Below are 27202 nucleotides of genomic sequence, written 5' to 3' on the forward strand. Positions count from 1 at the left end.
AAGTACTATTGGCAACTGTGAAAAATCTTGTTACAAAAAGCACCTCTTAAGCCACTTTGTAGGTTTTAAAGGCATCAATTTAATTATCACGGCAATAAATTTAAAAATAATTTTCACTACCTGTTGTATAATGCCTTTCAAAGTTGCATTAAATAATTTTCTTGAGATTTTCTTTATGAATAAGAATGAAATTAAATTGAAGAACAAAAATTACAAAAGAAGGGTCTGAAAATGTTGCCCCAAGCCAACCACTGTATAGGTGCTAAACACTAAACAGCACCTAAATATACGGCTAACAGTCAACAAACTACAAACCAAAACAGGAGCTGCAAAGTAAAGCTTGGTTACATCGACCCTCCGAGAGGTCCTACAACTCTACAAGCCATCTATTAAAAGGGATGGCTAAAAACCCGGCCGGTGATCTTCTTTTGTTTTGTAGGTACTCACCGTGCGAAAAATTATGTCAACGAATATCATCCAAGAGGGACTAAGGCCCCGTTTGGCAACCCCCTTTCCTCATATTGGGGGAGGGATTTTTTTTTTTAGGAGTAGTAAAATGTGATTGATGTGATATAAAATAGGAAGAATTTGTATAAAAAAACAAAAAAGTTTTGTATTGTAATTAATATTTTTACTTCAATAATAATAATAATAAATTGTTTATGTGATATAAAAAATAAAAAAAAAAGTTATAATGTTTTGAAATTTAAAAAAAAAAAAAAAAAAAAAAAAAAAAAAAAAAGAGGGAAAGAGATTGCCAAACAGGGCCTTAAATTCTTTCCAAGATGAGGCAAGCAAATTAAGAAGGTAATGATTTGAGTAATCATCGCTCGATCAAAATTCAATAATGAAAATTGTGATTCTAAAAGCCACGTCATTTTTAGAATGACACAAAAATAATAATAATAAAAAAAAAGAATAAAAAAAAATGGTTTTTAGAATTACTCGGGTGATTTACCTACTTTGTTGACATCATACAAACGTTTTAGTCAACATAATGGAGAATATTCTAATTGCATGCTAAACATTACTCTAAAATCCATATTTAGAGACAGCGGCGGATTTAATTTGGTAAGAAGTTTAGTTAAAATTTGTAAAATAGTCCATTAACTCTTGAAGTAATTTGACTCTTTTGTTTGATAATAATAGCAATCTTAAATATTTCTTAAAGCACGTAATTAATTGGTAGGTGGAAGTTTATACCTTTCTTCAAGGATACATATTGTAGATGCATGCATGTATGCGCGCCATTGCTTTGATTCAAACCCCCAACTACCATAAAGGCTTTTGGGAGAAAATGCATAGACAAAGGACCTGTCTATGTTTGACATTAAAATATCCGGCGACGGAATAAGACATGTGGTACGTAAATAAAGCACACAAAAGTCACTGTAATTGTGCCCATAGTTTCCACCACGCTCTGCTACTTCTGCGCCTGCTGCTCAAACCAAAATTATGTTGAACAAAAACTCAACTTTCCTTGTACCCTTTGTGTTAGAATATATATATATATATATATATATATATAGCATTGTAATACAGTTTAACATTAAAAAAGATAATACAATTCAGTCGGAATATAGTTAGCCCATACGTCTCTTTCAGCTTCCGCTCTCTCTCTCTCTCTTCTCTTTCTTATTACTTTATTTTATATTTTATATATATTTCAACATGATATCAGAGCTTTCTTACACTTTGAATAAATCCCCCCTTTTCTTTAGGTCATGGGATCTCTCTTATTACTCCCGCCTCTATTATTGGATAGGGGAGCCTCCTATTTGACCAAGGGTTTTACCCGGGCCACCGCCACCCCTACTTGGACATGAGCCCCTCCTCTCACAGCTCCCTTATTGTTAAAACAATTTTTCTCTTGTCGAACGCCAACCAATTCGCACATGTAAAAAATATTAGTAATAGAGCCTGTTGGATGGTACCAGTGGGGGATAACTTCAATATTTAACTCAGCAAAGTGTTTTGAGAAGGTAAGTGATAAACTGCTAATGAACAGAGACCAAAAATCGTTTTTACCTAATTATGAGTTATCTTTTATAGTGACTTGTTTTTGGACTGCTTCATGTCGACTCCTATGCCACGATCCATCTTTTTTGGATGATTCATCGATCCCACGTCTACTTGAATAAAAAAACAAACCGCTTATTCTTGAAGTTAGGAACACACGGTTTAATTATATATTGATTACACCCAAGTGACAACTACGTGGCCATGTAGCGCCATAATGGTTTGGGAATGAACTCCACGCTATGCACGTTCAATACTCTCGGATTAATGGGCCAATATCCAAATTAAATGGACTTGATGTGTGGGCCGTGTGAGCCTACAATTTTCCCTGCCAACTCCTCTTAAGATATAGAATTAAATATTGTGGGAAATCTATATCTGAAAAAAAAAAAAAAAAAGAAGAAGAAGAAGGAAAGTCATGACTGTACGTAATTATATAAGCCCATAGTTTACACCACGTTCTACACCTGCTGTTTAATTAAAGCAAATGAACAAAACACAACTTTCCTAGTTTCCTTGTACCCTTTGAATGGATCTCTATGGTCATGTGAGACTATTTTTTCCCTTACTTTGGGCGCCGTATGTTTGAACAGAAAGCCTTTGAACTCGTTCTATTATTTCTTCTTTCCCTCCACATGTACACACAAATGTCTTAATAAGACAACGCCATGCATGGAGAAATTCTCCAGTACTATTTGATGGCCGGATCGATTCTAACTCAATCCAGCCAACGCATGGGATGGCGGGCCAAGCAGGACAACAATAAGGATAAGTTAAATCATACAGGTAAAAGTGCACCCCGGATGTCTTCCCATTTAATCAAACGGTCAATTTTAGGTCGACATCTTCTTCTCTTTTTTGCCAGATCGATCGACCAACCAAGCTAAAGAGACGTACGTTCCAAGGTTTTGATGTTGAAGTTTCCTACATATTTAAAACTTAGGGTTAGTCAAGGTAAAGAAAAGAAGCCAGCTAGCTTTGCCTTTTCTCTCCAACTATTTTCAAAATAAGCATTAAATATAATTAAAGACAGTAAAGAAAAAGAACGTCACAATAAGTTGAAAACCGGGTGCATTTTAAGGAAAGAAGAAAAGCTTACTTCATATATTATATTATATAGAGACTTTTGTTTTTGTACATCATTGTCTACAGCAAATTAGAAAACTTTTGTATTCCAGAGAAAAATTCTTTTAAAAGATGATTTTATATAGACATTTAACTTTTTAAGATCGACTTTTAATTTGTTTCCATATATTTTACATAAATGACAAAAATTTCTTTCAAAAAATGTACCTTGTAAAAGTCAATGGACCTTACTCACTCTCAAAAGACGCCTTAAGAGAGAAAGGGTGTACATAGTTTATAAAGTCTACAAGACAAAGATCTCTTAGCAATGTGGAACACTTTAACACCCCCTCACGTGTGGCATCTTTGACCAAACACGTGTTCAACAACGAGAGGGAAAGGCCCATCATTGTCAAAGGAACCTAGCCTACTCTGATACCATGTAAAAATTCATGGGCCTTACTCACTCTCAAAAGACGCCTTAAGAGAGAAAGAGTGTCCATGACTTATAAAGTCTACAAGACAAGAATCTCTTAGAAATGTGAGACACTTTACCATACCTAACCAATAAAAGTGACATGTGTTTTATAACGCGTGAAAAATACGTACTTTTTTAATAGCATATATATGAGATGCATATACTTTTTTAATAAAATTTCTTCAAACTTTATCCCTACTATTAACAAAGCAAGTGTTTTTTACATACATATTTAAGAACGTGTATCAATTTTATAAATTGGATACAAAGATGTTCTTCCAACTCAATTTAAAAGAAAATTCGATCTGTTCTTACATAATCGGGCTCACGCACACATAATTAAGTGACTATATATATATATATATATATATATATATATATATATATATATATATATATATATATAGTAGCACTCTTTCATAGTTTCATATATAAAATGGTATTTATTTGTACATGAAGCTCAAAATTAAGCTTCTGACTCTAAAAGTTTTGGCCACATGTTTCAATGCAAACAATGCCATCCAAGGAAGAATATATGGTAGGAAAGTGATGCACGGGCGACGGTGAGTCGGTGACCAGTGGTGCATGTGTCATGTCATCATCAGAAACCCTTATCATTTGTGTTTTTCAGCAACTTTTCTAATTGGCTGAGCTTTGGATACCGAAGAATTAATTCATACATGTTTGAAAAATCAAAAGAACATTGTGGACTCTAAATAACTGGCTTTTCTAGGAACTATACTGGGCTCATTTGGTAATTAATATCTTAGGGTTCATTAAAAAATAACCAAAAAAATAAAATAAAATTGATTATTATTTTATGTCACGTCACAGCTAAAGAGGAAAAAACAAGAGAAAACGTACACTGTAAAGAATTTTGTCAAACGAACTCGGTGATTTGTTAAAATCTTCTTCTCTTTTTTACCTGGGAAGTCTTGTTATGTCGATTTGAAGGCAAAACATGTACAAGCAACTGTACCAATTGAATCATGAAATTCATTTCTATGCTCTGCTAGTCATGCTTTTGAAGAAGAAAACTTAAATTGAATTAAAAAATAAAAAATTAAATTAAATTAAATTAAAGAAAGAAATTAATTTGGAGTACATTTTTTACTATTCCTAAATTAGTAATATTTACTCAGAAAGTCAAAAGAAAAAAAAATGGCTTCCTATACTCCAGGTACAAGTTCCACCGGTGAGAACAAAAGGGGGAAGAGAAGAAAAGAAATTGAATATGAAAATAGATAATAGCGAAGAGGCCCCAAAAAGTCAAAGCAAGAGACTCGGTCCCACGTGTGGACAGTCAAGATGGGTTCGCGGGCAGATCTGAAACGTGGTGTCCCATGTCATGCAACGTGGGCCCCGTGAGAGACTAGGCAACTGCCCCACCCGGTTCCCAGTCATACACAGCGGGAGCTAGAGAGCCGGGCCGTCAAATCCGTTGACTTGGCTTGCCAATGTGTCCTTCTTTGCTCTCTTTTTCTTTTCCCTCACGTGGAACGCGCCGCACCATTCGGGGCGGTGGATTTGTGAATGGGTCAAACTCTTTCTTGACGAAATGTAGACGAAACCTCACCCTACCCCACCCTCTCTCCCTCTTTCTCTCCGGGTCGGCTACCGAGTTTTTGGTTTGGATTGAGACTGACCCGGACCCGGTTTTTCTTTTAGTCTTATTCCTGATAAATGTAACAGTTTGATGACCAGGATTTTCTAGAATTTTATGAAACTAATTAATTGAAAATTTTCATATTGACATTTATTATCTTTATCTACCAATATTTAACATTTTTTTTAATTTAAAGATAATAATGGATATAGAATATCGCCATCAATATCAGGAAAAAAAAAAATTATAAGTTCTAAATTAAGGGACAATAAACCTTAACTAGTGTACAAAAGGTATTTAGATTTAATAAAAATAGAATGCATTTTTTTAAAAATAATTAATTACGTGTAAATTAATTTCAAAGCATACTAGATCGTTAAATTAGCCGCTTTTCACCGTATATTTGAAAATATTCTCACGCATTTTTCCCATTACTTTCATTCATATTAGGAGTTAAAAAAAAAAATCCCCGTAATTTTCCTCTATTTCCCTTTTGTTGCATGGAAAAAAAAAAACTATTGCATTATCTTTTCGGCCAAATTGTTTTCCGACTCAAACTCGGGTAACTACAAGAGAAACGGGCAAAACCCATGGGAAATCCGGAAGTCAAAGTAGGCCCCACTGCCATCTGGCATCACTGACGCACCATCTGACGTTACATAACCAGTCCCATCCCATTTGGTCTACGTTCCAAACCCTTTTTATAGGCGAGCCCATTGCACCTGTAAAAGACTTCACAGACTTCAACCCTCACACCTCTCTATTTCTCAGACTCATTTTCTCCATATCTCTCTCTCTCTCTCTCTCTCTCTCTCTCTGTGAATCTCCTTGTTCTCTCCAACTTTCTTGCTTTTATGGACAAAGGATGGGGTCTCACCCTGGACTCGTCTGACTCCCCTGGCAACTTTCTCCTCAACAAGAACAAGCGCAGCCACGACATGATTTTCCAGGGTATTCAGTTTCCGGTGGGTCTCGGCCGTAGGGACGAGCAGGCCGCTCCTCCACCGTCAGATGAAAACCGGGTCGCCCTCGGTGAGGTTGACTTCTTTGCGGACAAGGGTAGGTCCGCTGGCCATGAGAATCGTGATGATAATATTCATGGTTCCAAGACCATTAGAGTCAGTGTCAAGAAGGAGAATTCCCATGGGGAAGATGCTCCAAGGCCTGGTTTGGATGTCAACGTAAGCACCCAGATCGAACGATTATTATCTGCTTAATCCAATTCAGGTTGTGTTAGATATTTTCTTTTTCATGGTTTTAATTTTGTTTTTTTGTCTAATTATAGACTGGGTTGCACCTTCTTACTGCTAATACTGGAAGTGATCAATCAATGGTGGATGATGGGATTTCATCGGACGCTGAAGAGAAGCGAGCAAAGAATGAGGTAATTAAGAATGATCAAAATTACTTAATGATTATTCAAGATAAGAAATTTTTCTTCTCTGGGTTTATGATTTCCAAAGATTTCCCATTAATTAATTAAAGGACGTCACATATATGTTTCAGCTAGCACAGTTACAAACGGAGCTCCAACGTATGAATTCGGAAAACCAAAGGTTGAGAGACATGCTTGGTCAGGTGACCAACAATTACAGTGTCCTCCAGATGCATCTTGTGGCGTTCATGCAACAGCAACAGCAACAGCAACAGAATCATGGAGCCGATAGCACACAAGAGCAAGAGGTAATTAGTTAATAATTAATTACTCGAACAGTTTGTATTATCAAATAATTAACGAATTAAGTAGTTAATTATAATTGGTATGTGGTGATCATGATCAGGTTGTTGAAGCTAAATCTGAAGAGAGAAAACATGAGGTTAATGGAGGAGCAGTTGTGCCAAGACAATTCATGGATCTAGGCCCTGGTGCCCCAGCTGATCAGGCAGACGAGGTGTCTCACTCTTCATCGGAAGATAGAACCATTTCGGGATCGCCTAGGAACATTAACAAGAACGAGGTTGTCCGGGAAGGTAAACGGGTTGGTCGGGAAGAGAGCCCCGAGTCCGAATCACAAGGTTGGGTTCCTAACAAGGTTCCCAAACTGAATCCGGCCTCCAAACCTGCTATTGAACAATCCGCAGAAGCCACGATGAGGAAAGCCCGTGTCTCAGTTCGTGCCCGGTCAGAAGCTCCCATGGTAAGCTAATATTATCAATCTTATACAAAATTTAACAAAAGAGGTCTCATTTTGTGCGAAACTAATCTAGTTTGAACAATTTACACAGATCTCCGATGGTTGCCAATGGCGAAAATATGGACAAAAGATGGCAAAAGGAAACCCATGTCCCCGGGCATATTATCGGTGTACCATGGCAGTTGGTTGTCCAGTCCGCAAACAAGTATGTTTTATTCTTTGTTTTGTTAGAATATAAACTAAACGATTAAATTATTTTTTCTTATCAACTTAATTTTTCAAATAAGTGATAGTTTAACATGTTTGAATTAGTTGAACTATGTTTTCGGTCCAAATTTTAGTTAATTAAAACTAACAGGAATTATGGGAAATGATTTGCAGGTTCAACGTTGTGCGGAAGACCGATCAATTCTGATAACTACTTATGAAGGAAACCATAATCACCCGCTTCCACCAGCTGCAATGGCCATGGCGTCAACCACAGCAGCAGCTGCTAGCATGCTTCTGTCGGGGTCCATGTCAAGCGCCGATGGGATAATGAACCCGAATTTGCTCGCAAGAGCAATTCTTCCTTGCTCATCAAGCATGGCGACAATCTCAGCTTCGGCGCCATTCCCTACTGTGACACTGGACCTTACACACTCGCCGAACCCGTTGCAGTATCAAAGACCCGCTGGGCAATTTCCGGTCCAGTTTTCCGGCCAACCGCAGAACTTTGGGTCAGTGCCAACCCAACCACTGCCGCAGGTGTTTGGGTCAGTGCCAACCCAACCACTGCCGCAGGTGTTTGGTCAAGCTCTTTACAACCAGTCCAAATTCGCCGGCCTTCAGCTATCTCAAGACATGGGACCTTCCCAATTAGCCCACCATGCACCACACCAACAATCACACCAACCCCAGCAACAGCAGCCCTCATTGGCTGACACGGTGAGCGCTGCCACAGCCGCCATCACGGCTGATCCAAACTTCACGGCCGCTCTGGCAGCCGCCATCTCATCCATCATTAGCGGAGGTCATCCAAACAATAACACAAACACCTCCCCCACCAACACCGGCAGTGGTACTGCCAACGTGACCACGAGCAACAAAATCAGCAATTTTCAAGGGAATTAGGAGTTGGGTCTGATCATTTTGTTTGTCATTAAATATTTTTCCTTTTTTTGGGGGGATGAGAATGTGATTACATGTTCATAATTTTTGTCCTTGTTGGGGGAGGGAGGGTCCGGTTTAGAGCGCAAGATGTTCATTATTTCTTATTGTTTCATTTTGAATAATTCCATTAACATTTCTCAGTAAATACACAAAAAGAATTTTAGATATTTATTTACCTCCTTATCTTTGTTTAAATTTCGTTCCCACCTCTGAACCAATCTTGTAAACGAGAAAGACAAAAGAGAGAATAATATCAAGGTTTCTTGGCACATTCGTGAACTTGTAGTCAAGGAATCCGGCCGACGCTGTTTGACACGTAAACGATGGGGGGGGCAATTAATCAACCAGAAATATCAGACCAAAAGAGTTAAGAGAGAAAGAGACTTCCAGGCAACTACTACGTCGTGTGGAGGGTCAACTTCATACAACTAAAGAAAAGATAATAAAGAAACGTTTGGTAGTGGTTGGTTCGTGGGATTGTTGTGAACGTGAGCTGCTCTTTCTCAATTGGACAATTGGGATACGTTTTTGACTTTAAGCGCATGCCTTGATTGATTGACATCACGTTATTTTATGCCGTCCAATCCAATCATGTACGTGATGATATTTATAAAAATCGTAGGAGACCGAACCTGGAAGTTTGTGAGTCGCACCGTACCTCATCCATCGTACAAGCCCACCGAGTGGGAGAGAGAAAATGGAAAACAAGTCCCCCACGTGGCTGCATGTGAACAGGAAGACTAATCTATCTCATGATTCTTCTCATCCCGTCGTCTATATATTCGTCTCCCTCTTTTCCAAGCAATTCTCTTCCCATGCTGGGAAATTTCTTAGTCATTGCAAGTGAGATCGACCTTGCTTTTGGAAATTGTAGAAAGTAGACATGACCAATGTTGACAACGGCAATGCCGTATTCGAAGAGACTGTTAAGTCTATAAAAGATATGTAGCCTTGTATGGATATATAGATAGGAAACAATTAACGAATAGTCAGATAAAGTTTTCTTTTCATTTGAATCGGAAGAATTTTATTGATTTGAGTTGTGGTGTATCACGTAATGAACCTCTCTTAGAGGCGGGCCTCCGCCAATTATTGAACCGATTCATGTATGTTCAGCACAACTTAAAGTTAGCCTATTAACAATGAGACCGGCCTATAAGCCGATTGGGCATTATTTACTCTAGAACAACCTAACTTAAGCTGGACAGATCTTTCTCTATTAGACTGGTTAGATCATGTTCATTAATTTAGAGAAATTGTGGCACTAGGCCTAAGGAGGCCGGGGTTGTGCCTATTATATCTTAGCCATCACTACGTAAACTACTTACTTCGATCTTCTTCAATTTCCTTCCAAACAATTACTTAAGCATCAAATAATCCTTGTTATACACTTGTACTCTTGAAAGGACACTTTAAGCTTACTTTCCTCTTGTCTTACAAATGCTCTTGATTCATTTTGGCATACAATCAAGTGGTTGTTCAACTTGAAAGAAATTTTCTAACTAATTTTGAAGAAAAAATTTGTCAAAATTAGTTTGATCGAAGAAGGGGTTAAAATACAATGAATTTTTTTTTAGAGAGCTGTCATTTTTTTTTTATATTAAAAATAAATAAATTAAGAAAAATTGTGGAGTTGGGGTTATGCCCTTGGGACCCTGCTCAGTGCTCCCACTGGTGCAGTAACAATTGTTGGGTAGGCTTTAACAAGGGTAGGTCGAACTAACCAATTCTTTTTTGGTGGGTTGCATGGCTAGCTTTACTTTTCTATTTATTTTGCTTTTATGTTAAGTGAATTTAAGAAAGAGAATACTGGTTTATGGTTGCGCGTTAAGAATAATCTCAAAGTCACCTCAAAATTAATGAGATCTGACTTTTAATTAAGATAGTTTAGGCCATGTTTGAAATTCACTTTCTCCTCTCTTTCCCTTCTTTTTACTTCTTCCAAAAAAAATATATCAAATTCAAAGCATTCTTAATTTTTTTTATTTTTTATATTACATCAATACTTTTTTATTACTCTTAAATAAAAAAAGTTATTACTTATTTCTCCCTCTTTCAAGAAAAATTAAGAGCAAAATTTTCATCATTTTCCAACACCCAAATCCAGGTCCATTTTAGTTTCACACAGTCTGCATCTATGTGCCCAAATTTCGTGTAAATGACCATTTCTTTGGGTTTGAGAAAGTGCTTTGTTTCCTTTTATGAATGATCATGGGTTAGTTTTCTATATATCCAGCCTCCTAACTACTTTTGTTTCGCAAAGGGGAATAGGCTTTTTATGTTTCAATGAGGCCCAGTTACTTGCCAAAACAAAGACTTTAAGGCCCAATGTCAGAGTAGTTGACCAACCAAAGATTATGGTGTAATTTGCAAAAGGTGTTAATTATGAAGCTCCAAGTATTATAGTGATGTTGAATAAATTAATTTCATGGTAGTCCATGTTTAAGTCCTCATAATCAGATATAGTTCTTTTTTAAAGTTGCTAATAAAATGAATTGGGATCCTATACAATTATTAGTCCGAATTTGAGCAAATGATTTTAAAAGACCATTTATGAAATCCACATGACCCAGATAAGTGGTTGTGCAACCCAATTTATATTTGGTCAAGTAGATCTTATAAATAATCTTTCCCAATCATCTGCCTGAATTCTCTCAAATTCAATAAAATAATTGTAGATGATCATAATCCCTTCTCTGAAATGTCATTGATTTTGAAAGTGAATTCAATCTTTTGTAAGTCGGTTTTTAAAGGTGAATTCTACGGCCTCCAAAAAAGAACGGGCATGCTATCATGCTTTGGAATCTAACATTTATAGTACTGGTACACTTTAACTTATAGGTTTTTCTTTCCGTGACAGGATATAACTCACTCTTGAAAGCCGGGTTGTTAAAAAAAAACATTTCAAAAACTTATAATCACACGCACCGAGACACTTAATTGATATGAGACACTTGACACCGAGACATTATTAACTTTTTCTACGGTGGGTTCTCCATACTTTTTACCTATCAAAGAAGAGAAACACGTTTTAGCATATTCATGTGGTGCAGCTTTTGGCAACCAGTGCCCTATGAGCAGGCTTTCTCTTAATATCTTGCAGTGGAGGAGTACCTTTCATTTGGACGACATTGCATCAACTATGATCATCCTAAGTAATTGACCTTGCTTCTCGGCAACTTCTTCTTCTTATTTTCTCCAACCCTACCATATTTTAAGGCCAAACCCAACCCAACCCTACCATGCAATGATTGGATTCTTGTCTTTGAGGAATGGTAGTACCATATGGGACTACCTTGTAGTGGGTCATCCACAATATTCTTTAATTTTTTTTTTTTTAAGAAAAAAAAAATTGTATAAGCAAATGACCTTCCATGAGGAGTATCTTAAGGCAATATTTTGATAGAACAAAAAGGGTTCGATTTGTTAATAATTTTTGGAAGGTATTTTTTATTTTTGAAAATTATTTTAATGTGGCACAAAGATGAAATTAGTTTTTGAATATTTTGTGTTGGGTTGTTTGGTATTATTTTTTTAAAAAAAAAATGAAAAAAGTGTTATTTAACAAAGTCATGGCTTTATTTGAAAACAGTAATATGAAGAGGGCGGGCAATAAATCACTTTGTCCAAGGCATATTTAGAATATAAGGGTTGCTACACTTACACCCACTTTTTATACACTGATGTGGCAACATCTACATCACATTTTCTTTTTCTTTTTTTCTTTTTTTAAGAAAAGAAGGCACGGGCGAAGAAAAAAGCAGAAAAAATAAAAATAAAAAATAAAACCACACACACCGGCCGTGGGAGGATAGGCCGGAAACTACGCGTCCGACCGAAACCCAAGCGTCCCGTGGGAGGAGAGGCCGAAACCTGAGCTTCCCTGTCGTAGCCCAATCGAACCCGGCCCTAGCAGATCTCTCCGGCCGTCCCGAGCGCCAGCGATCCCCTCTTGTTTTCTTCTTCTTCTTCTTTTCTGGCTTTTTCTTCCTTCTTCCATTATTTCTTAAATATATATATATATATATATATATATATATATATATATATATATATATATATATATATATATATATATATATAGCGCGCGCGCACGCGCGGGCGTATGTGTGATGCAGGTGTTGCCACGTCAGAGAGTAAAAAGTGAGTGTAAGTCTAGCATTTTATTTAGAATATTGTTACTGTTAAAGTATTCACAATCGACTAGTCAAATTAATTTTTTAACTAATGTGGCTAGTTCTGTAACAAAAAAAATCACCAAAAAAACACTTGATTCGGCTTTTCAAATTAGCTATGTTTTTTATTGAGTGGTACAATACTCAACAAAGCAAAATCCTTTTTTTTTTCCCATTCTCTCTCATTCCAAATGGATTTGAATTGGTTTTCTAAAGAAAAAAAATAAAGAGTGGGTTATACAGATCTAATGGTTGATTTTCAGAATAGAGGGATGTGAGAAGGATCTAAGAATACTAAATGGCATGTCTCAAAAATAAAAATAAAAAGAATATTTAAAAAGAATACTATATCCAATGTTTGGCATGTCACTAAATCATATTTTATTTTCTAAAAAAAAAATGTATATAAGAAAATATTTATATAATTAAGACTAAAATGAGCATGCCTGAAATATAAAAAGCAGTAAGAAGAAGCCTAATGGGGGCTAATACAAAAGAGCATATTCAATCTTGTCGGTAGTAAATGACACGTTATTTATGAGAAAATGATAGTTTTGTTTACGTTAGGGGACAAAGAGAGTTATATAGGAGCTTTTGCCTTTCCAGTTGAATTATTCTATTATGGAGTTCCTCCTTTTGCCTCTGTATGAAATCAATAGTAACATATAACAAATTTTCTTCTGTGAAATTGGCAAGGAAATGTCCAGATTAATGTTTAAACACTAAAAAACAACTAACAGACCTTCTGATCTTCAGCCAGTTTCAATACATTTTCATCAGCCTTCTGTTGCTCCAAAGAGGCCAATTGCAGAGAGCTATTTTTTATGGCATTCTGATAGAATAACCAAAAGCAGGGTGGTCGAGCATATCATCTTGCAAAATTCATATATAATCATACAAAAACATTTCAACTAATGCAGTAATTGGTTGAATCAATTTTAAGCAAATAATAGCAATTACATTGACAGCATCAAGTTTAAATAGTTTTCTAATCAATCATTCTATGGTTATTACATTCGATATTTACCAAAGACAGCATTTAGATGTTGGGATATTAATCAGGTGCTAGACACTCTTGACCATTTCTCTCATATTGAATAAACTTCTTTTAATCAAAGAAATTTTACCTCTTCAATAATCAAAGCATGTGAATTATGAAATATAAGAGAAATTGTGACAGCAATCAAGCCCAAATAATGATACCTTTTCAATCTCTTCAGCGAGCATTCTTCTTTCACATTCACTCTGCGCATCACGCTTTTCCAATTCCATCCCACGCATCTCAAGCTTAATCTTTTCGTGGTCATTAAAAATTCTCTGAAAGTGATCCCCCACACTCAGTTGCACTTTTCTTAGATCTTTAAGCAAACATGGCATAGATTAATTGATACCAGCCTGACACCAAAAAGGAATAATTCATAGTGACAAGTCCAATATGGTGAAATCTACACTAGAATTTGCCAACTATTCAGGAATTCTATAGCTGTAAATAGCTAAGAAGATATCTATTTAACCCAACAAGTGCAGTAGATTGCATTGCACAATCCAGTTCAGGAGATTAAAGAAGAGTAAACATTTGAAATCTACAAAAGAGGTTAAAATCAGCTTTCACGCTTTTCTCACATAAATAATTTCTATTGGTTATTATCAAATTTTCTTTTCTAGGTGATTTCTCAATGTGACCATTAGGAAGTCAAACTAGTGTAACCTGAGCAAAGGAGATAATGTAGACATCATTGAGGGTTTAATGCAGAACGAGATACTCAAACAAAGATTTCAGGAAATTTCAAAAACTAATTAGCAATTACTAAATAATATGAACCAATTCAATCCCACATACGTATAAACACAGTTCAATTTTCTTCTGCGCTCCTCTCTCTACCACAGCCGCAAACAAACATGAAGTAATAAAGACAAACTACAACAAACCCCAACGAAAACACAACAATCCATTAATTTCTGCTCCAAAAAACCCCCAATTAACAATTTCACAAAACTCAACGAAAAGCAACTCAACCAACTGAATTTCAAACACGATTTAACAAGCCAAACCAAACAGACAACAAAAAAATTAAAATTAAAATCATCGAAGAGATAGATACAGACAAATGTTGCTTTTTTGTATGTATTGGTATACGAAAGAGAGAGATGGAGAACCTATGCATTTAATAAGACATATTTCATATCCATTCCGCCATAACAGAGGGAAGAAAACTCAAAACAAAAATTATCCACTCATTCAGGTTTTATCTTCAATCAAACCCAAAATTTTCACCTAAATTCACGATACCCATGGTTTTTCTACTGAAAATCTTCCCAAACAAACAAGAAAATGGAAATCAGAGCCCTACTTACCCAAAAATGAACTTCCCATCTCGATCCACAATTTCTACACAAATCATCCATTCCAAACACAAACACTCAGTGCCACACTCCAACCCATCAAAACCCAGAAACCCAAAACAAAAACAAAACGAAGAATTCGAAAAACAAACAATGAAACTGAAGGTTCTTCAATTTTCAATTACCGTCATTTCCAAGAACGTGGAGAGCCACAACAAGGTCACGGGGCTGAGAGATTTCCAAATTTTTTGTAGTGACACCAAGTAACCCAAATTCCAAAACAATCTAACACACCCAATACCCACAAAAATTCAAGCACGATACACCAAATATAACCCACAAACCTCATACACAAGCTCAGAATTATCAAAAATCAAAGAACTAATTTCAACTTTCATGAAATTAAACCAAAACCCATGAATAAGTTAGAGAGAGAGAGAGAGAGAGCGAGAGTTACCGTAGAGATCTTGGTCGGCGTGGTCGTGGGTTGGCCGGCGGTGCTCGTGGTGGAGAGAAGCCGCAGTACTGCCGGAGAGAGTGAGAGAGTAGAGTGAGAGAGCTTGAGAGAAAATGGGGGAGTCCGAGTACTACTGCGCACTCTGCGCGGGACATTACTTCCCTTAGGAAACGTTCTTGACGTGCTAAAATTGATACGCCACTAAATGCGTAAAGTAAGGACACGAGTGCCAAAAGTTTGCCGCGTCATTAATTATTAACAAGATAAATTTTGCGGCGTAATTAATAATTTAAATTTTATTATATTTTTAAAAATTATATTAACTTAAAATTTAGTGATGCGATAATAATTATCACGTCATTTTAGTGATGTGTCAAAAAGTGAATTACCGTAAACACATCACTAAATATTAATTTTTTTGTAGTGAGAAAATTTTAAAAAAAGATGTGGAGTGTTTTTAAGAAACAAATAGCTAAAATAAAAAATGTGAATTTTTTTAACTAAAAGGAAGAGATTTTAAATTCAATTTGCAAGTAGGGGTGGGCAAAAACCCGTCTACCTACACAACCCACCCCGCCCTTAAAATTACGGGTTTTGCCTTATAATTCGTGGGTACTGGTCATTTTATGTTAAAATTTTGCGGGGCGGGTTGCGGGTCAGAGTTTTAAAAAACTCTGAATACCCACCTCACCTCATGTGTTAAAACAAAGTATTAAAAAGAAAACTTAGGTTACTTACTTCTAGACTCTTCATTTGAATCATTTCTCCTCTTTGTTTGTAACGAATCTAGCGTTTTTCTCTTCTCTTTGTCTCTAACCTAGAGCTGCACTCTTCGTTTTTCCCTTCGTTTTCTCTTTTCTTTGTTTCTAACCTAGTGCCACTTCATCTTCTTCGTTTTCCCTTGGTCCAGATTCCAAAATGCAACAGTTCAATCCATCTATCTCTCATCTCAACTCTCACTCTTCATATCTATCCCTCCAATACCCATACCCTGTGACTCTTTAGCCTTTAGATGAGATCCTCCTACATACTTCGGCATTTCGGTGAGCTGTGAAGCTTAGGGGTGGGCACGATGGTGATTAAGGTGAGTGTTTTTTAAAAAATTGGTTCGTTTTTATTTGGCTTAGTTTAGTTTAGAATTTGGTTGTTGTGAAAATCGTTGATTTGTTTGTGATTTCTCTATGCTTTGTTTGGTTCATGAGAAAATCTAGCATGTTTCTAGATCTAGGTATTAAATCCGCCCCGCCTCGCAAAAACCGCACCCCTCGCCCCGCACTACTTGAATTCTCCCTTTTTTGTGCGGTTCGCGGGTGTGATTTTAGGGACCCGTAGGGGTGCAAAACGGGGGCAAAAAGGGCAGAAACCTGCCCCACCCCGTGCACACCCCTATTTGTGAGAAGGAGAAAAATATAGAGACAAGAATCCTATTAGCCCATTAAAGTTCCAATGACTACTACATCTCCTACTCCAATTTATAGGTTAATCACATAAAATTTTCGATACAAATTATCAATGGTGTGACACTCGAGAAATTAATCTAAAACTTAACATCTATTAATATTTTTATACATAACAATATATTTCGGAAATAAATTGACACTTGAGAAGGCGCCAATGGGCTGAAAATAATTTTTTTTTTTTTTAAGAATTTTTTTTTCAACCTTATAAAAAAAAAAAAAATTTGGGCGGCCCCCTCCTCCGTCTCTGATATTTTCCAATCTGCTACTTTTCACACCCATTTTACATTGGTTGACGTGATCTATTTAAGTTTTTTTTTTTTTTTTTTTTTTTTTTTTTTTTTTTTTTTTTTTTTTTTTTAAGGTGACTAATGTGGGAAATCACTTAAACTTAAAACATGTCACATTTGTGCAGTATGGAATGGATACGAAGAGTATTAGAGTAGCATTACTCTTTGGAGTAATTGCACAAATGTGGTTAACATTTTATCTGAGTCATTAACAATGGTATCAGAGCAACATAAAAATATCACATATCGCTGATACACTGGATGCTGAGTAAAAAAAATCGATGGCTATTGCTTTCCCTAAGTCATTACATGTGGTCTTTAACATAAACAAATTAGTAATAAAAAAAGAAATTATAGCCGGCTCTTTCTTGGATCATTACGTTTAAAATTTATATTAATGCTATATACATTATACAAGACTCTTATCTCTATTTTATTTCTCAAATGTAACGTGGTTTTTAAAATTATTATTGGATCAAAATCTAATAATGATTCATCTCAAATTTAATGGTAATTTTAAATTGCATGTCACATTTGAGAGGATAAAATGAGATATAAGTCTTGCATATAGCATTACTCTAAACTTTGACATAAACGAACAAGAGTAATGCTATAAAAGCACTCCCAATGAATTATTTATTTGCAACTGTAAGTTAGAATAAATAACAAAAGTGCTAAAAATAGATTCTATCGGCTTATGTATTCTAACTCTAGAATAGATTTTTCTTAATTCCATAAATAGTGCAACTCTACAAATAGAGTTATATTATTCACTTATCTATTTTTTTTTTATTCTTTATCTCCATCTTTTTCCATTTTTTTTTTCCTTCCTTTATAGTGGATCGGAGATCCAAGGGAAAGTGTGTAAATTAATGGAATTATCAAGCGGGACCCACGTGAAAAAAAAATACTATAATGAAAAAAATTAATGAAATATAATAAAAAAATAATATAGAATTAAGAATAAATAATCAGATGTATAGTACATTTTAAAACTCACTAGCTAAACTAGATAAAATGGATTTTGATTAGTTATTATAGATTAAGAAATACATATAAGCCATTGGGAATGCTCTAAGAGCGCTCCCAATGGATTATCTATTAGCAACTTTAAGTTAAAATAGATAACAAAAGTGCTAAAAAGAGACTCCATCGGCTTCTGTATTCCAACTCTAAAATAGATTTTTCTTAATTCCATAAATTGTACAACTCTATAAGTAGAGTTATACTATTCACTTATCTATATTTTTTTTTAATTCTTTATCTCCACATTTTCCGCTTTTTTTCTTTCATTTTCCCTCCACGACTCCATGTTCTTCATTTTTTTTATTCCTTTATAGCGGAGATCTAAGGGAAAGTGTGTAAAGTAGTGGAGTTATCAAACGGGACCCACATGGCAAAAAAAATATTATAATGAAAAAATTAATGAAAATTAATAAAAAAATAATATATAGTTAAGAATAGATAATCGATGTACGATGCATTTTAAAACCCATTAACTAAAGTAGATAAAATGAATTTTGATTAGCTATTCTAAATTGAGATATACACAAGTCGTTGGAGTGCTCTAAGGAGGACGGCGGACCCATGTCCTTCTTTAGTCCTCTCATAATTGACAGCAATCTATCATCACACATTTAATCTGATTTTAAAAATCACATCAATTTAAAATAATTATTTGGACATTCCTTTTAGTATTACAAAACAAATAAATAATAAACAAAATAGACATTTAAGAATTTATATATATTAGCCGTACAGTAAATGCATATCTATGTCCATAGAATAAGGGTAAGATTGATACAAAATTCTGCTATAGATTATAGTCGATGATGACTAAGTAATAATCATAAAAATTAAAAGAAAAGCTTGAATTCATTCTAGTTTCCTGAGAAAATTAATTTCAAAATGTAATTTTTATTTATTTTTAGATAATTTATTTCAAACTGTAATCAAACACGTAGAAAACGGCAAAGTAGGAGGTGTCGCGTGTTAAAGCAAGCGAACTGCATGCTTTATCGCCACGTAACCATTTCCGTTACAATCCCGCGTCCTTTTCCCGACCTACTAAAATCGTCACACATCTCGATCACCAACCACTCATCCCACAATCAACTGCTTTAACCCGCAGGAGCAGCTTCAGTGTAATGAACACAGAAGCACCGAATCACAAGCCATCACGCTTATCTAGGTACATTTCCCAACACGAGTCCATCGTGCTTCGAATGGACGGTTAAAAGCCATCTCTGTCAGAAAGCTCAACGGTCGGGATCGAAATCTCACGCCAAGCCCTCGTTCTCTCCGTTGCAAAAAGAGCCTCAGATTCCAGCTTTTTAAACAGGATAGCTTAGCTGGGCCCCAGTGGGCTTGACAGTTTCTCTCTCTCTTTCTCTAATTTAAATTCTCTATTCGTTTCTCTTTTTCTTCAACTTTCCTCTCCTAAAGTCTCTGCTAAATGTTGGTGAGTAAATTTATAATTATTATTGTTTTCTATAATTTCTCATTATGATTTGGTTACTCTGATAGGATCATAATGTTTCTAGTTCTATAAATTCATTGATTGTAGTCGATAATTTGGCTTGGAGATCGGCGGTTTTTTTTTGAAAAATTTCGGATACAAATTGACGGTTTGAGTATGTGATTTTTTATTTTTGGATTTTTCTGTGTAAAAGTTGATGGTTTTGGTTCGTGGATTGTGAATGTGCTTGATCGATGTGTTCATGTTAGGATTTTCAGTATTGTAAATAATTATTGTATTTTTGTTGTTAAATGTGGTTATTTGTGTTCAAGAATAGGACTTTTTGTTTTTTTGTTTTTTCTTGTTAAGCTTTGTTTGTTTAGTGAGAAAACGGAGGAAAATAAAGTTAGAAGGGAAATTTTGAGTTAAGCGCATTTATGTGCAAAAACTTTAGTTTGTAAATGTCTTAACTCATTTAATTAATGTTTGAATTAGGCAATGTTTTGGATTTTGTTTTTAAATAATTAACATAAAGGATTTAAAACCTTGATTACTTTCACTTCCCTACATTTTCAAAGCAGTTAAGCGTAATTATGTTTCATTCCCCATTGTTGTATGTTCGGTGGCTTAGAAAATTGCTGGAAGGATAGAAATGTGATTTAGAATTGTTTTTGTGGGGTTTTTTTTTAATTTTTTTTTTTTCTGGTTCTAAATATCCATAACTGACCTTTAGCTAAGCTACAATGTTAACATATGAAGCTAAAATATATAACTGATCTTTAACTAAGCCAAAAATTCAGTTTTAGTTATCGCTTTGTCTACTACCTTTTTCTTGGCAACCAAACACCTTTTTAGATTTTTTTTTTTAAAAAAAATTCCTGAAAATGTTTTTTCAAACCATATATTTGGGTATTATTTGTTTTGGCTCGTTAATACTTTTCCTGAACTTGAATTTTTCAATGTGGACCAATAGGTGAACATGGGAACCAACTTGACAGTAGTCGTGTTGTCTCTGTTCCTTTCGACCCTGTTGTTTTCTTTGGTCACCTCTGCTTCCACGAATGGGTTGGTCAGGATTGGGCTGAAAAAGATTAAACTGGACCAAAACGACCGGCTTGCTGCACGACTTGAGTCCAAGGACGCACAGTCTTTAAGAGCTTCCATTAGGAAGTATCGTTTACCCAATAATCTCGGAGACTCTGAGGACACAGACATTGTTGTGTTAAAGAACTACTTGGATGCTCAATATTATGGTGAGATTGCCATTGGTTCTCCCCCACAGAAGTTCACTGTAATTTTTGACACTGGCAGCTCTAATCTGTGGGTGCCATCAGCTAAGTGCTATTTCTCGGTGAGCTTCTATGTTTATGCCTATGGTGAATGATTGTCAAATGGAACTTCTTTTCTGTATAGAAAATTTGATTCATGGAAAGGATTCATGTTTTTGCATATTTGATTGCAGGTGGCATGTTATTTCCATGCTAAGTACAAGTCAAGTGAATCGAGAACCTACCAGAAGAATGGTTAGTTGTTTCGTCCTCACATTAGACTTGGTTCATTGTCGTTTATTGATTCAAAAACTAGTTCATCAGTTTACGAATTCTTTGATGATATCTTCTATGGGAGAGTCATGTGAAGTTTCATAGACGTTAAGGCTGGTCCTTTGTAGTCTAGTGAGGTTCGTTCTTGTTTGTGTTTCGGTGTTGGGGATATTGGATTTATGACCTTTTCCCCGCCAATCCAACCATTCCTTGGCCAAAGCCTGAGTGCCTGTGACAGGTAGGAAGATTGTGGGACTTGTATTTGCTTCCTTTATAATGGATTTTGCCATATGAATGTGCAAGGGGGGTTGAATTGGGGAGTTTACCATATGAACGTTGCAATCTTTTTTTTTTTTAAAAAAAAAAAACTATATTGTCAGATATAACTCCAATACCTTCCATCATTCAGGGACATCTGCTTCTATCCAATATGGTTCTGGTGCAATATCCGGTTTCTTTAGCTATGATGATGTCAAAGTTGGTAACCTAGTTGTGAAGAATCAGGTACCTTGAGCATTTTTCCCTCTTCATTACTTCTTATGATAGTAGTTTGATTAGACTGTTCTAAATTCTTTTGATCCCTTCAGGAATTTATTGAGGCAACTAGAGAGCCTAGTGTCACATTTTTGGTTGCAAAGTTTGATGGTCTATTAGGACTTGGATTTAAAGAGATTTCAGTTGGAAATGCTGTTCCTTTTTGGTACGTGTGTTCATCTTTAGTTATGATTGGTCTTTGTACTAGGGAAAAAAAATCTTAATGTTGCATGTTGGATGAGGCACTTGCTTGTCTTACAGGTACAACATGGTTGAACAAGGTCTTATCCAAGAACCTGTATTTTCATTCTGGCTCAACCGCAATGCAGAAGAAGAAGAAGGGGGCGAAATCGTCTTTGGCGGGGTAGATCCAAATCATTACAAGGGCAAGCACACTTATGTTCCTGTGACACAGAAAGGTTATTGGCAGGTAGGTCATCTAAAAACTTTATCTTGTACTGTGGTTCATTGATGTTCAACAATTTTTTTCTCCTAATTATCCTCTCATTTTGATCAATTATATTTGTTTTTGATAGTTTGACATGGGTGATGTTCTTATCGATGGTAAACCAACTGGTATGTTCTTTCATGATCCCTAGTACAATTCTTTTATGAGAATGGGGAATAGAAGAAACAACTTAAAAGTCTAAGAAAGATATAAATATCATGATTTGGGTCATATGATTTTGTTTGTTGGTCTGATTTTCCTTACTACTATACAGGGTATTGTTCTGGCAGTTGTTCAGCTATCGCAGATTCTGGAACTTCCCTGGTGGCAGGTCCAACGGTATGTATAATAGTTCAAATTATTTTGAGCTATTTTGATTTTGTGTTTATCAATCTCTTGCTAGATATGTTGTCTAGTTGATTTTCCTCTTTCTTTCTTTTTTTTTTCAATTTTTTTTTTTCATTTTTCATTTTTGGGTGGAGTTTTTGTTGGGGTTAAAACAGAAAATATTGTTTGTCAGTTATGGTGTGGGATGATAATATCTTTGAAATTCAAGATGACACAAAATGGAAGCAAAAAGTGAGAAACACATTTTACAGACTCTTGTCCATGTATTTTTTTCTCCCTGCTACTGTAGCAATTAAAGTGAGATTTGATGAATGAATGCATCTCTGTGCTTTTCATATGCTTCAGTGGTTTGTCTGTCACATTCTTCTGTTTCTCTTTTCTATTTCTTTAATTTGATGTGTGAATTTGACATCTATTTCTGTTATTAATTTGGCTGTCTTAAAGGCTTGCGGGTTTGTCAGCTTGGCACCTTACCTTATATTTCTAATGTGACATCTTTGACATTGTTATACACACTGATCCTTGAAATATATGGTGGTTTTTCTCGCAGACCGTGATTACCATGATAAATCATGCAATTGGAGCATCTGGAGTTGTTAGTCAGGAGTGCAAGGCAGTGGTTGAGCAGTATGGACAAACCATCATGGATTTGCTCTTAGCTGAGGTAATACTTGTGTTTCATTCCATTCTAAATTTCTGTTTTCCTAATCAGATAATATGGCTTTTGAATTTATTTTATCCTTTTCAAACTGAGTGGGAAAGGTTTCAGGTTCATAGCATATCAAAGTACTTATCTCCTTTACAGCGTGTTCCAGTTAATTACATTATTGGAATAATATCTAGCTTTCATACTGTACATACAGGCAAGCCCGAAGAAGATCTGCTCCCAGATTGGATTGTGCACATTCGATGGTACCCATGGTGTTAGGTCAAGCTCAAACATTCTTATGTCCTCTGGCTTTTTATCATTATCTGCAATTCCTTGCGATTATTCCTCTTGTTATTCTCATTTTATTATCTGCTGCCAGACTGCATTGTGAAATTTAGATGCTACCCATGTGGCTAGCTCAAGCTCAAAAGATTTTCTGTTGATATAATTCTCAAGTTCTCTTATTATTCTCTTGTGATGCCTTATAATTAATTATTATTGTTTTTTTTTTTTTTTTTGTCTAAAACTATCTCGATACACATTGTCATTGTTCTACATGAAATGTTTCAGCTGGACTTGGTTGGTAGATGATAAACTTACTGGTCTGTGAATCTTTGTACAGTATGGGCATTGAGAGTGTCGTGCATCAGAGCAGTGGCAAAGTTTCTAGTGGAATCCGTGATGCTATGTGCCCTGCTTGTGAGATGGCTGTCGTGTGGATGCAAAACCAGCTAAAGCAGAATCAGACACAAGACCGTATATTGAACTATGTCAATGAGGTACAATACACATAAAATACTGCATGTAATATATCCTGAGGACATTTCTGCTCATGCTGACTTGATCCTCTGATACTTCTGCAGCTTTGTGACCGGATGCCAAGCCCGATGGGAGAATCTGCTGTGGACTGTGGAAAGGTTTCTTCCATGCCTAGTGTTTCCTTCACAATTGGCGGCAAGGTTTTTGACCTCTCTTCACAGGAGGTAATGTCATCCCACTTATCCCTGGCTTCTTTTGTATTTCAAAAATTTGTTGCCATTTAGTTGGATTCTGAATTTGTTTTGTAATCAAGTGGTGTATAGATCAGGTAGTTTGCTTTTTTTAAGAATAAATGCTATTTAGTATACTGTTATACGACTGGCATACAATTGGGATAACGTGACAGTGAAAATCAGCCATTTATTTGTCTTTTTTATAAGCTCTTGTTGATTCAAAGGCTGATTTTCACTATCACGTCATCCCAGTTGTATGACAGTAGTATAACAGTCTACTAAATAGCATTTTTTTCTTTTTTAAGTAACTGACATGAAAAGTCACTTAAAACATGTCACGTCAGCTGGTGTGAATGCTCTTTACTCAATGGCCTAGTTCTTCTTCTTCTTCTTTCTTAGCATGCACCTGTGACCTGGATATTTCATTTCCAGCAAGGAGTAGACTTTCTTTGAGCTCTTTACCTTTGGTTCTATTGGTTCATCGCAATGTCGAAAAAGAATTTGTTTTGCCTTTAAAGGCTGCTGGATTTGGGTAAACCAGCTTTTGACCAAACTATCTATCATTAGGACTGCCCAAAGATGTGGCAGTTTAGTGGCACCATCTAGTAAGAATCTAGTCCTAATGTTATCTTAGATTTGGTCATCTATTATCCTGTCTGTGTGTTTGGATATGTAGCAGTAAGAGCGAACTTCCTGAATATGTTACTAGAATATCATCGTACTGATGTTGACTTTTGTGGACGGTGTCATCAGTACATACTCAAGGTGGGCGAGGGCTCTGCAGCTCAGTGCATCAGCGGCTTTACAGCTTTAGATGTTCCTCCGCCTCGTGGACCTCTCTGGTATTTCTATTCTGTCAATTTTCCTTTTAATCCTTTATCGCAAAGCATCTGTTCATGGTGATGCTTGTGGGTTGATGGTTCTCACCTGAGGGCACTTTGTGCAATGCAGGATCTTGGGAGATGTCTTCATGGGTCGCTACCACACCGTCTTCGATTTCGGTGACCTGAGAGTCGGATTTGCAGAGGCAGCATAAGAATCTAGCCTGCACCGTAATCTCTATATATTACTGTTCAATGTGTGTAACTTCTTTAAACATTTCAAAGTGAAATGGTGGAATCTTAATTTGCCTGTATATATTCTCTGTTATGAACCTGAATAGTTTAAGTGGTATGTAATATGTATGTGCAGTGAGGGCTATGGATTTGCTGTCGTTATTTTGTTGATCCGGATTTTCAAAATGCTCTCTAAAAGCTCCGTTAAAACTAGGTAGAAATAATAACATGACCAAGATTTTGCCTGCCACAAAGGTTGAAAGAAATTGGTAATTTTCAATTGTATATGGAAAATTTGGATCGGAGAAATTGGGCTTTTTCTGAAGCATGACTTGGAAAAATTCAAAAAAAAGAGAAAAAAAAAAAGAAGCAGCGGGTCTGTCACCACTTTTTTAAAAAATAATTATTATTTTAATTTTTTTTATTAAGGGTATTTTTGTTATTTTTAATCATATGGGGAGACATTGATGCAATCTTTGTAGTTTAGGAGGAAATTACAAATTAGATGTTAATTAATTAGAGAGAATAGGCGTATTTATTTATTTATTTCCTCAAGAGGTTCTTGTTTTCATGCCGGGAAAGGGCATAGTTGCGCCTCCTCTTTGAAACTCTATTCAATTTCGTCACGTGTAGGTAAGCATTTTGAGCATGAGACACGAAGAGGTTCGATTCGCAGAAGATGTGTGAGAAATTGCTAAAAAGCCATTTGTTTAATTCTCCAAATAGAGTTTAGCCTTAAATCTCCATTTTCTTAATTAATTAAGGCATGCAGTTTAGGCAGGCCACGAGCTGTTTTGACGATCTTGCATCATCAGCCGGGCCATTTCTCTTTTTATACTGTTAAGCCGTCAAGCGTGCCCTCTTTATAAAATCTTTTTATATTGTTTTGTCCACTCACGCTTACAACAATATATAATTATTAAGAGAATACAGCTAATTGTCGTAAAAATAATTAAAATTAAAAAAATAATGAGTTTACTACGAATTTTGTATACATTAACGTAACGGTTCATGTGATACTTCGTTACGTCAATTTTTATTGCTTAATTTTTTTTTTTATCCATATTATGCCGCATGGCATGTACTCATGTGGACGGCTAGAGACGGACTTGGGGAACCAGCATAGGCCAAAAAAAAAAAAAAAATTAGTTTGGCTTCTGGTCATTTAAAAAGCAGTAAAAAAAAAATTAAGTATATAAACAAATGTGATCTCATACGGCTTAGAAAAAGAAAAAGTGGTTCCATACAAATCTGGCTTAAATTTACACCAGAATCGATGATATTTGTCAGTTGGTAAACAAGTTTTATTTGCAAGATTTTACTCATTATGAAAAAGAATAATTAAAAATAGAACTTTAGTGTTATGAGCATAATGTATTGTGTCAATGTTTGGTAACCTCTAAAAGATCAATTGTTTACCAACTTGCTTATCGAGTTGTTATACTTATGCTTACTCTTCTGGTTTCTACCGCAACTAAGAATATTGTCAAAATTAAATTTCACAACAACATTAAAGATGAGATTCTCACTGATTCGTTGATGTTGTAGATCGAAAGAGAAATTACTGCAAAATTTAGTACATATTCGTCGTAGATGATTTTCAGGATCTAAAAGAACACCGATCGAGTTTCGTTTTAATATGTGATTGTACTGAAAATTAAAATATATTAAAAAATATTAATTATGTCGTCTTTTTTTCTTTTTCTATTTTGCTTGTATTTTCTTAACACCGAATGAATATATTTTTTATTTATATTTTGGACATCATCAATAAAAAGGGAGAGAAAAGAAGATATACCCGCATAGCAATTCCCACGCCATGGCAGCGGCTAGGCCAGGGATTCACGTTTCTTATGGCGGGGCTGAGAGACGTTGGACGGTTGGGTGCTTGTGTATGTGGAAAGCAAAACCTGGGTCGGTGGTCCCCCTCAGCTTTTGCCTAAAGCTCACTCATTATAGATATTATATTGGAGAATAAAGAAACCTTAACGATTGGGTTG

The 27202-nt window shown here is 35.6% G+C and overlaps 3 protein-coding genes across 9 annotated transcripts; 2 read left to right on the forward strand and 1 right to left on the reverse strand.

The window, feature by feature from the left end:
- The first annotated feature begins 5888 nt into the window (after positions 1-5888).
- LOC133868240 (probable WRKY transcription factor 31) lies at positions 5889-8630 on the forward strand. The gene is made up of 6 exons (XM_062305058.1): positions 5889-6349; positions 6454-6552; positions 6675-6851; positions 6950-7306; positions 7395-7508; positions 7685-8630. The coding sequence occupies exons 1-6, from the start codon at positions 6023-6025 to the stop codon at positions 8414-8416; spliced, it is 1806 nt and encodes a 601-aa protein (XP_062161042.1). The 5' UTR covers positions 5889-6022; the 3' UTR covers positions 8417-8630.
- Positions 8631-11859: 3229 nt separating this feature from the next.
- Positions 11860-15602, reverse strand: LOC133869571 (protein INVOLVED IN DE NOVO 2-like). Of its 7 annotated transcripts, none has more exons than XR_009900475.1 (4): positions 15431-15602; positions 13834-13988; positions 13373-13502; positions 12033-12460 (listed from the first exon to the last, which is right to left on the reverse strand). XR_009900475.1 is itself a non-coding variant. In XM_062306607.1 (4 exons), the coding sequence occupies exons 2-4, from the start codon at positions 14005-14007 to the stop codon at positions 13189-13191; spliced, it is 348 nt and encodes a 115-aa protein (XP_062162591.1). In that variant the 5' UTR covers positions 14008-14025; positions 15431-15602; the 3' UTR covers positions 13043-13188. The 7 variants fall into 7 exon arrangements, 3 of the variants coding, with proteins under 3 accessions (XP_062162591.1, XP_062162592.1, XP_062162593.1); XM_062306607.1 differs by lacking the exon at positions 12033-12460 and adding an exon at positions 13043-13272 and having other exon boundaries at positions 13373-13462; positions 13834-14025; XM_062306608.1 differs by lacking the exons at positions 12033-12460; positions 15431-15602 and adding exons at positions 13043-13272; positions 15159-15420 and having other exon boundaries at positions 13373-13462; positions 13834-14025.
- Positions 15603-19462: 3860 nt separating this feature from the next.
- LOC133868559 (aspartic proteinase) lies at positions 19463-25364 on the forward strand. The gene is made up of 14 exons (XM_062305486.1): positions 19463-19638; positions 20609-20986; positions 21098-21158; positions 21586-21680; positions 21764-21876; positions 21972-22140; positions 22247-22286; positions 22433-22497; positions 23057-23170; positions 23370-23434; positions 23778-23934; positions 24019-24138; positions 24901-24989; positions 25099-25364. The coding sequence occupies exons 1-14, from the start codon at positions 19633-19635 to the stop codon at positions 25181-25183; spliced, it is 1557 nt and encodes a 518-aa protein (XP_062161470.1). The 5' UTR covers positions 19463-19632; the 3' UTR covers positions 25184-25364.
- The last annotated feature ends 1838 nt before the right edge of the window (positions 25365-27202 follow it).

The sequence above is a fragment of the Alnus glutinosa genome, chromosome 5, assembly GCF_958979055.1.
Source record: "Alnus glutinosa chromosome 5, dhAlnGlut1.1, whole genome shotgun sequence".
Taxonomy (NCBI): Eukaryota; Viridiplantae; Streptophyta; class Magnoliopsida; order Fagales; family Betulaceae; genus Alnus; species Alnus glutinosa.

What these genes read in the sequence shown, in the direction of transcription:
- LOC133868559 (XM_062305486.1), top strand. An exon ending in ACCTAGTTGTGAAGAATCAG is followed by an intron (nt 21,681 to 21,763) that starts GTACCTTGAGCA and finishes TGATCCCTTCAG; the next exon opens with GAATTTATTGAGGCAACTAG. An exon ending in TATCGATGGTAAACCAACTG is followed by an intron (nt 22,287 to 22,432) that starts GTATGTTCTTTC and finishes ACTACTATACAG; the next exon opens with GGTATTGTTCTGGCAGTTGT.
- LOC133869571 (XM_062306607.1), bottom strand. Translation starts at nt 14,007, where the DNA reads ATGCCATGTTTGCTTAAAGATCTAAGAAAAGTGCAACTGAGTGTGGGG. An exon ending in TCGCTGAAGAGATTGAAAAG is followed by an intron (nt 13,463 to 13,833) that starts GTATCATTATTT and finishes TTATTCTATCAG; the next exon opens with AATGCCATAAAAAATAGCTC. An exon ending in AACTGGCTGAAGATCAGAAG is followed by an intron (nt 13,273 to 13,372) that starts GTCTGTTAGTTG and finishes GATTTCATACAG; the next exon opens with AGGCAAAAGGAGGAACTCCA.
- LOC133868240 (XM_062305058.1), top strand. Translation starts at nt 6,023, where the DNA reads ATGGACAAAGGATGGGGTCTCACCCTGGACTCGTCTGACTCCCCTGGC. An exon ending in ATAGCACACAAGAGCAAGAG is followed by an intron (nt 6,852 to 6,949) that starts GTAATTAGTTAA and finishes GATCATGATCAG; the next exon opens with GTTGTTGAAGCTAAATCTGA. An exon ending in CCCGGTCAGAAGCTCCCATG is followed by an intron (nt 7,307 to 7,394) that starts GTAAGCTAATAT and finishes CAATTTACACAG; the next exon opens with ATCTCCGATGGTTGCCAATG.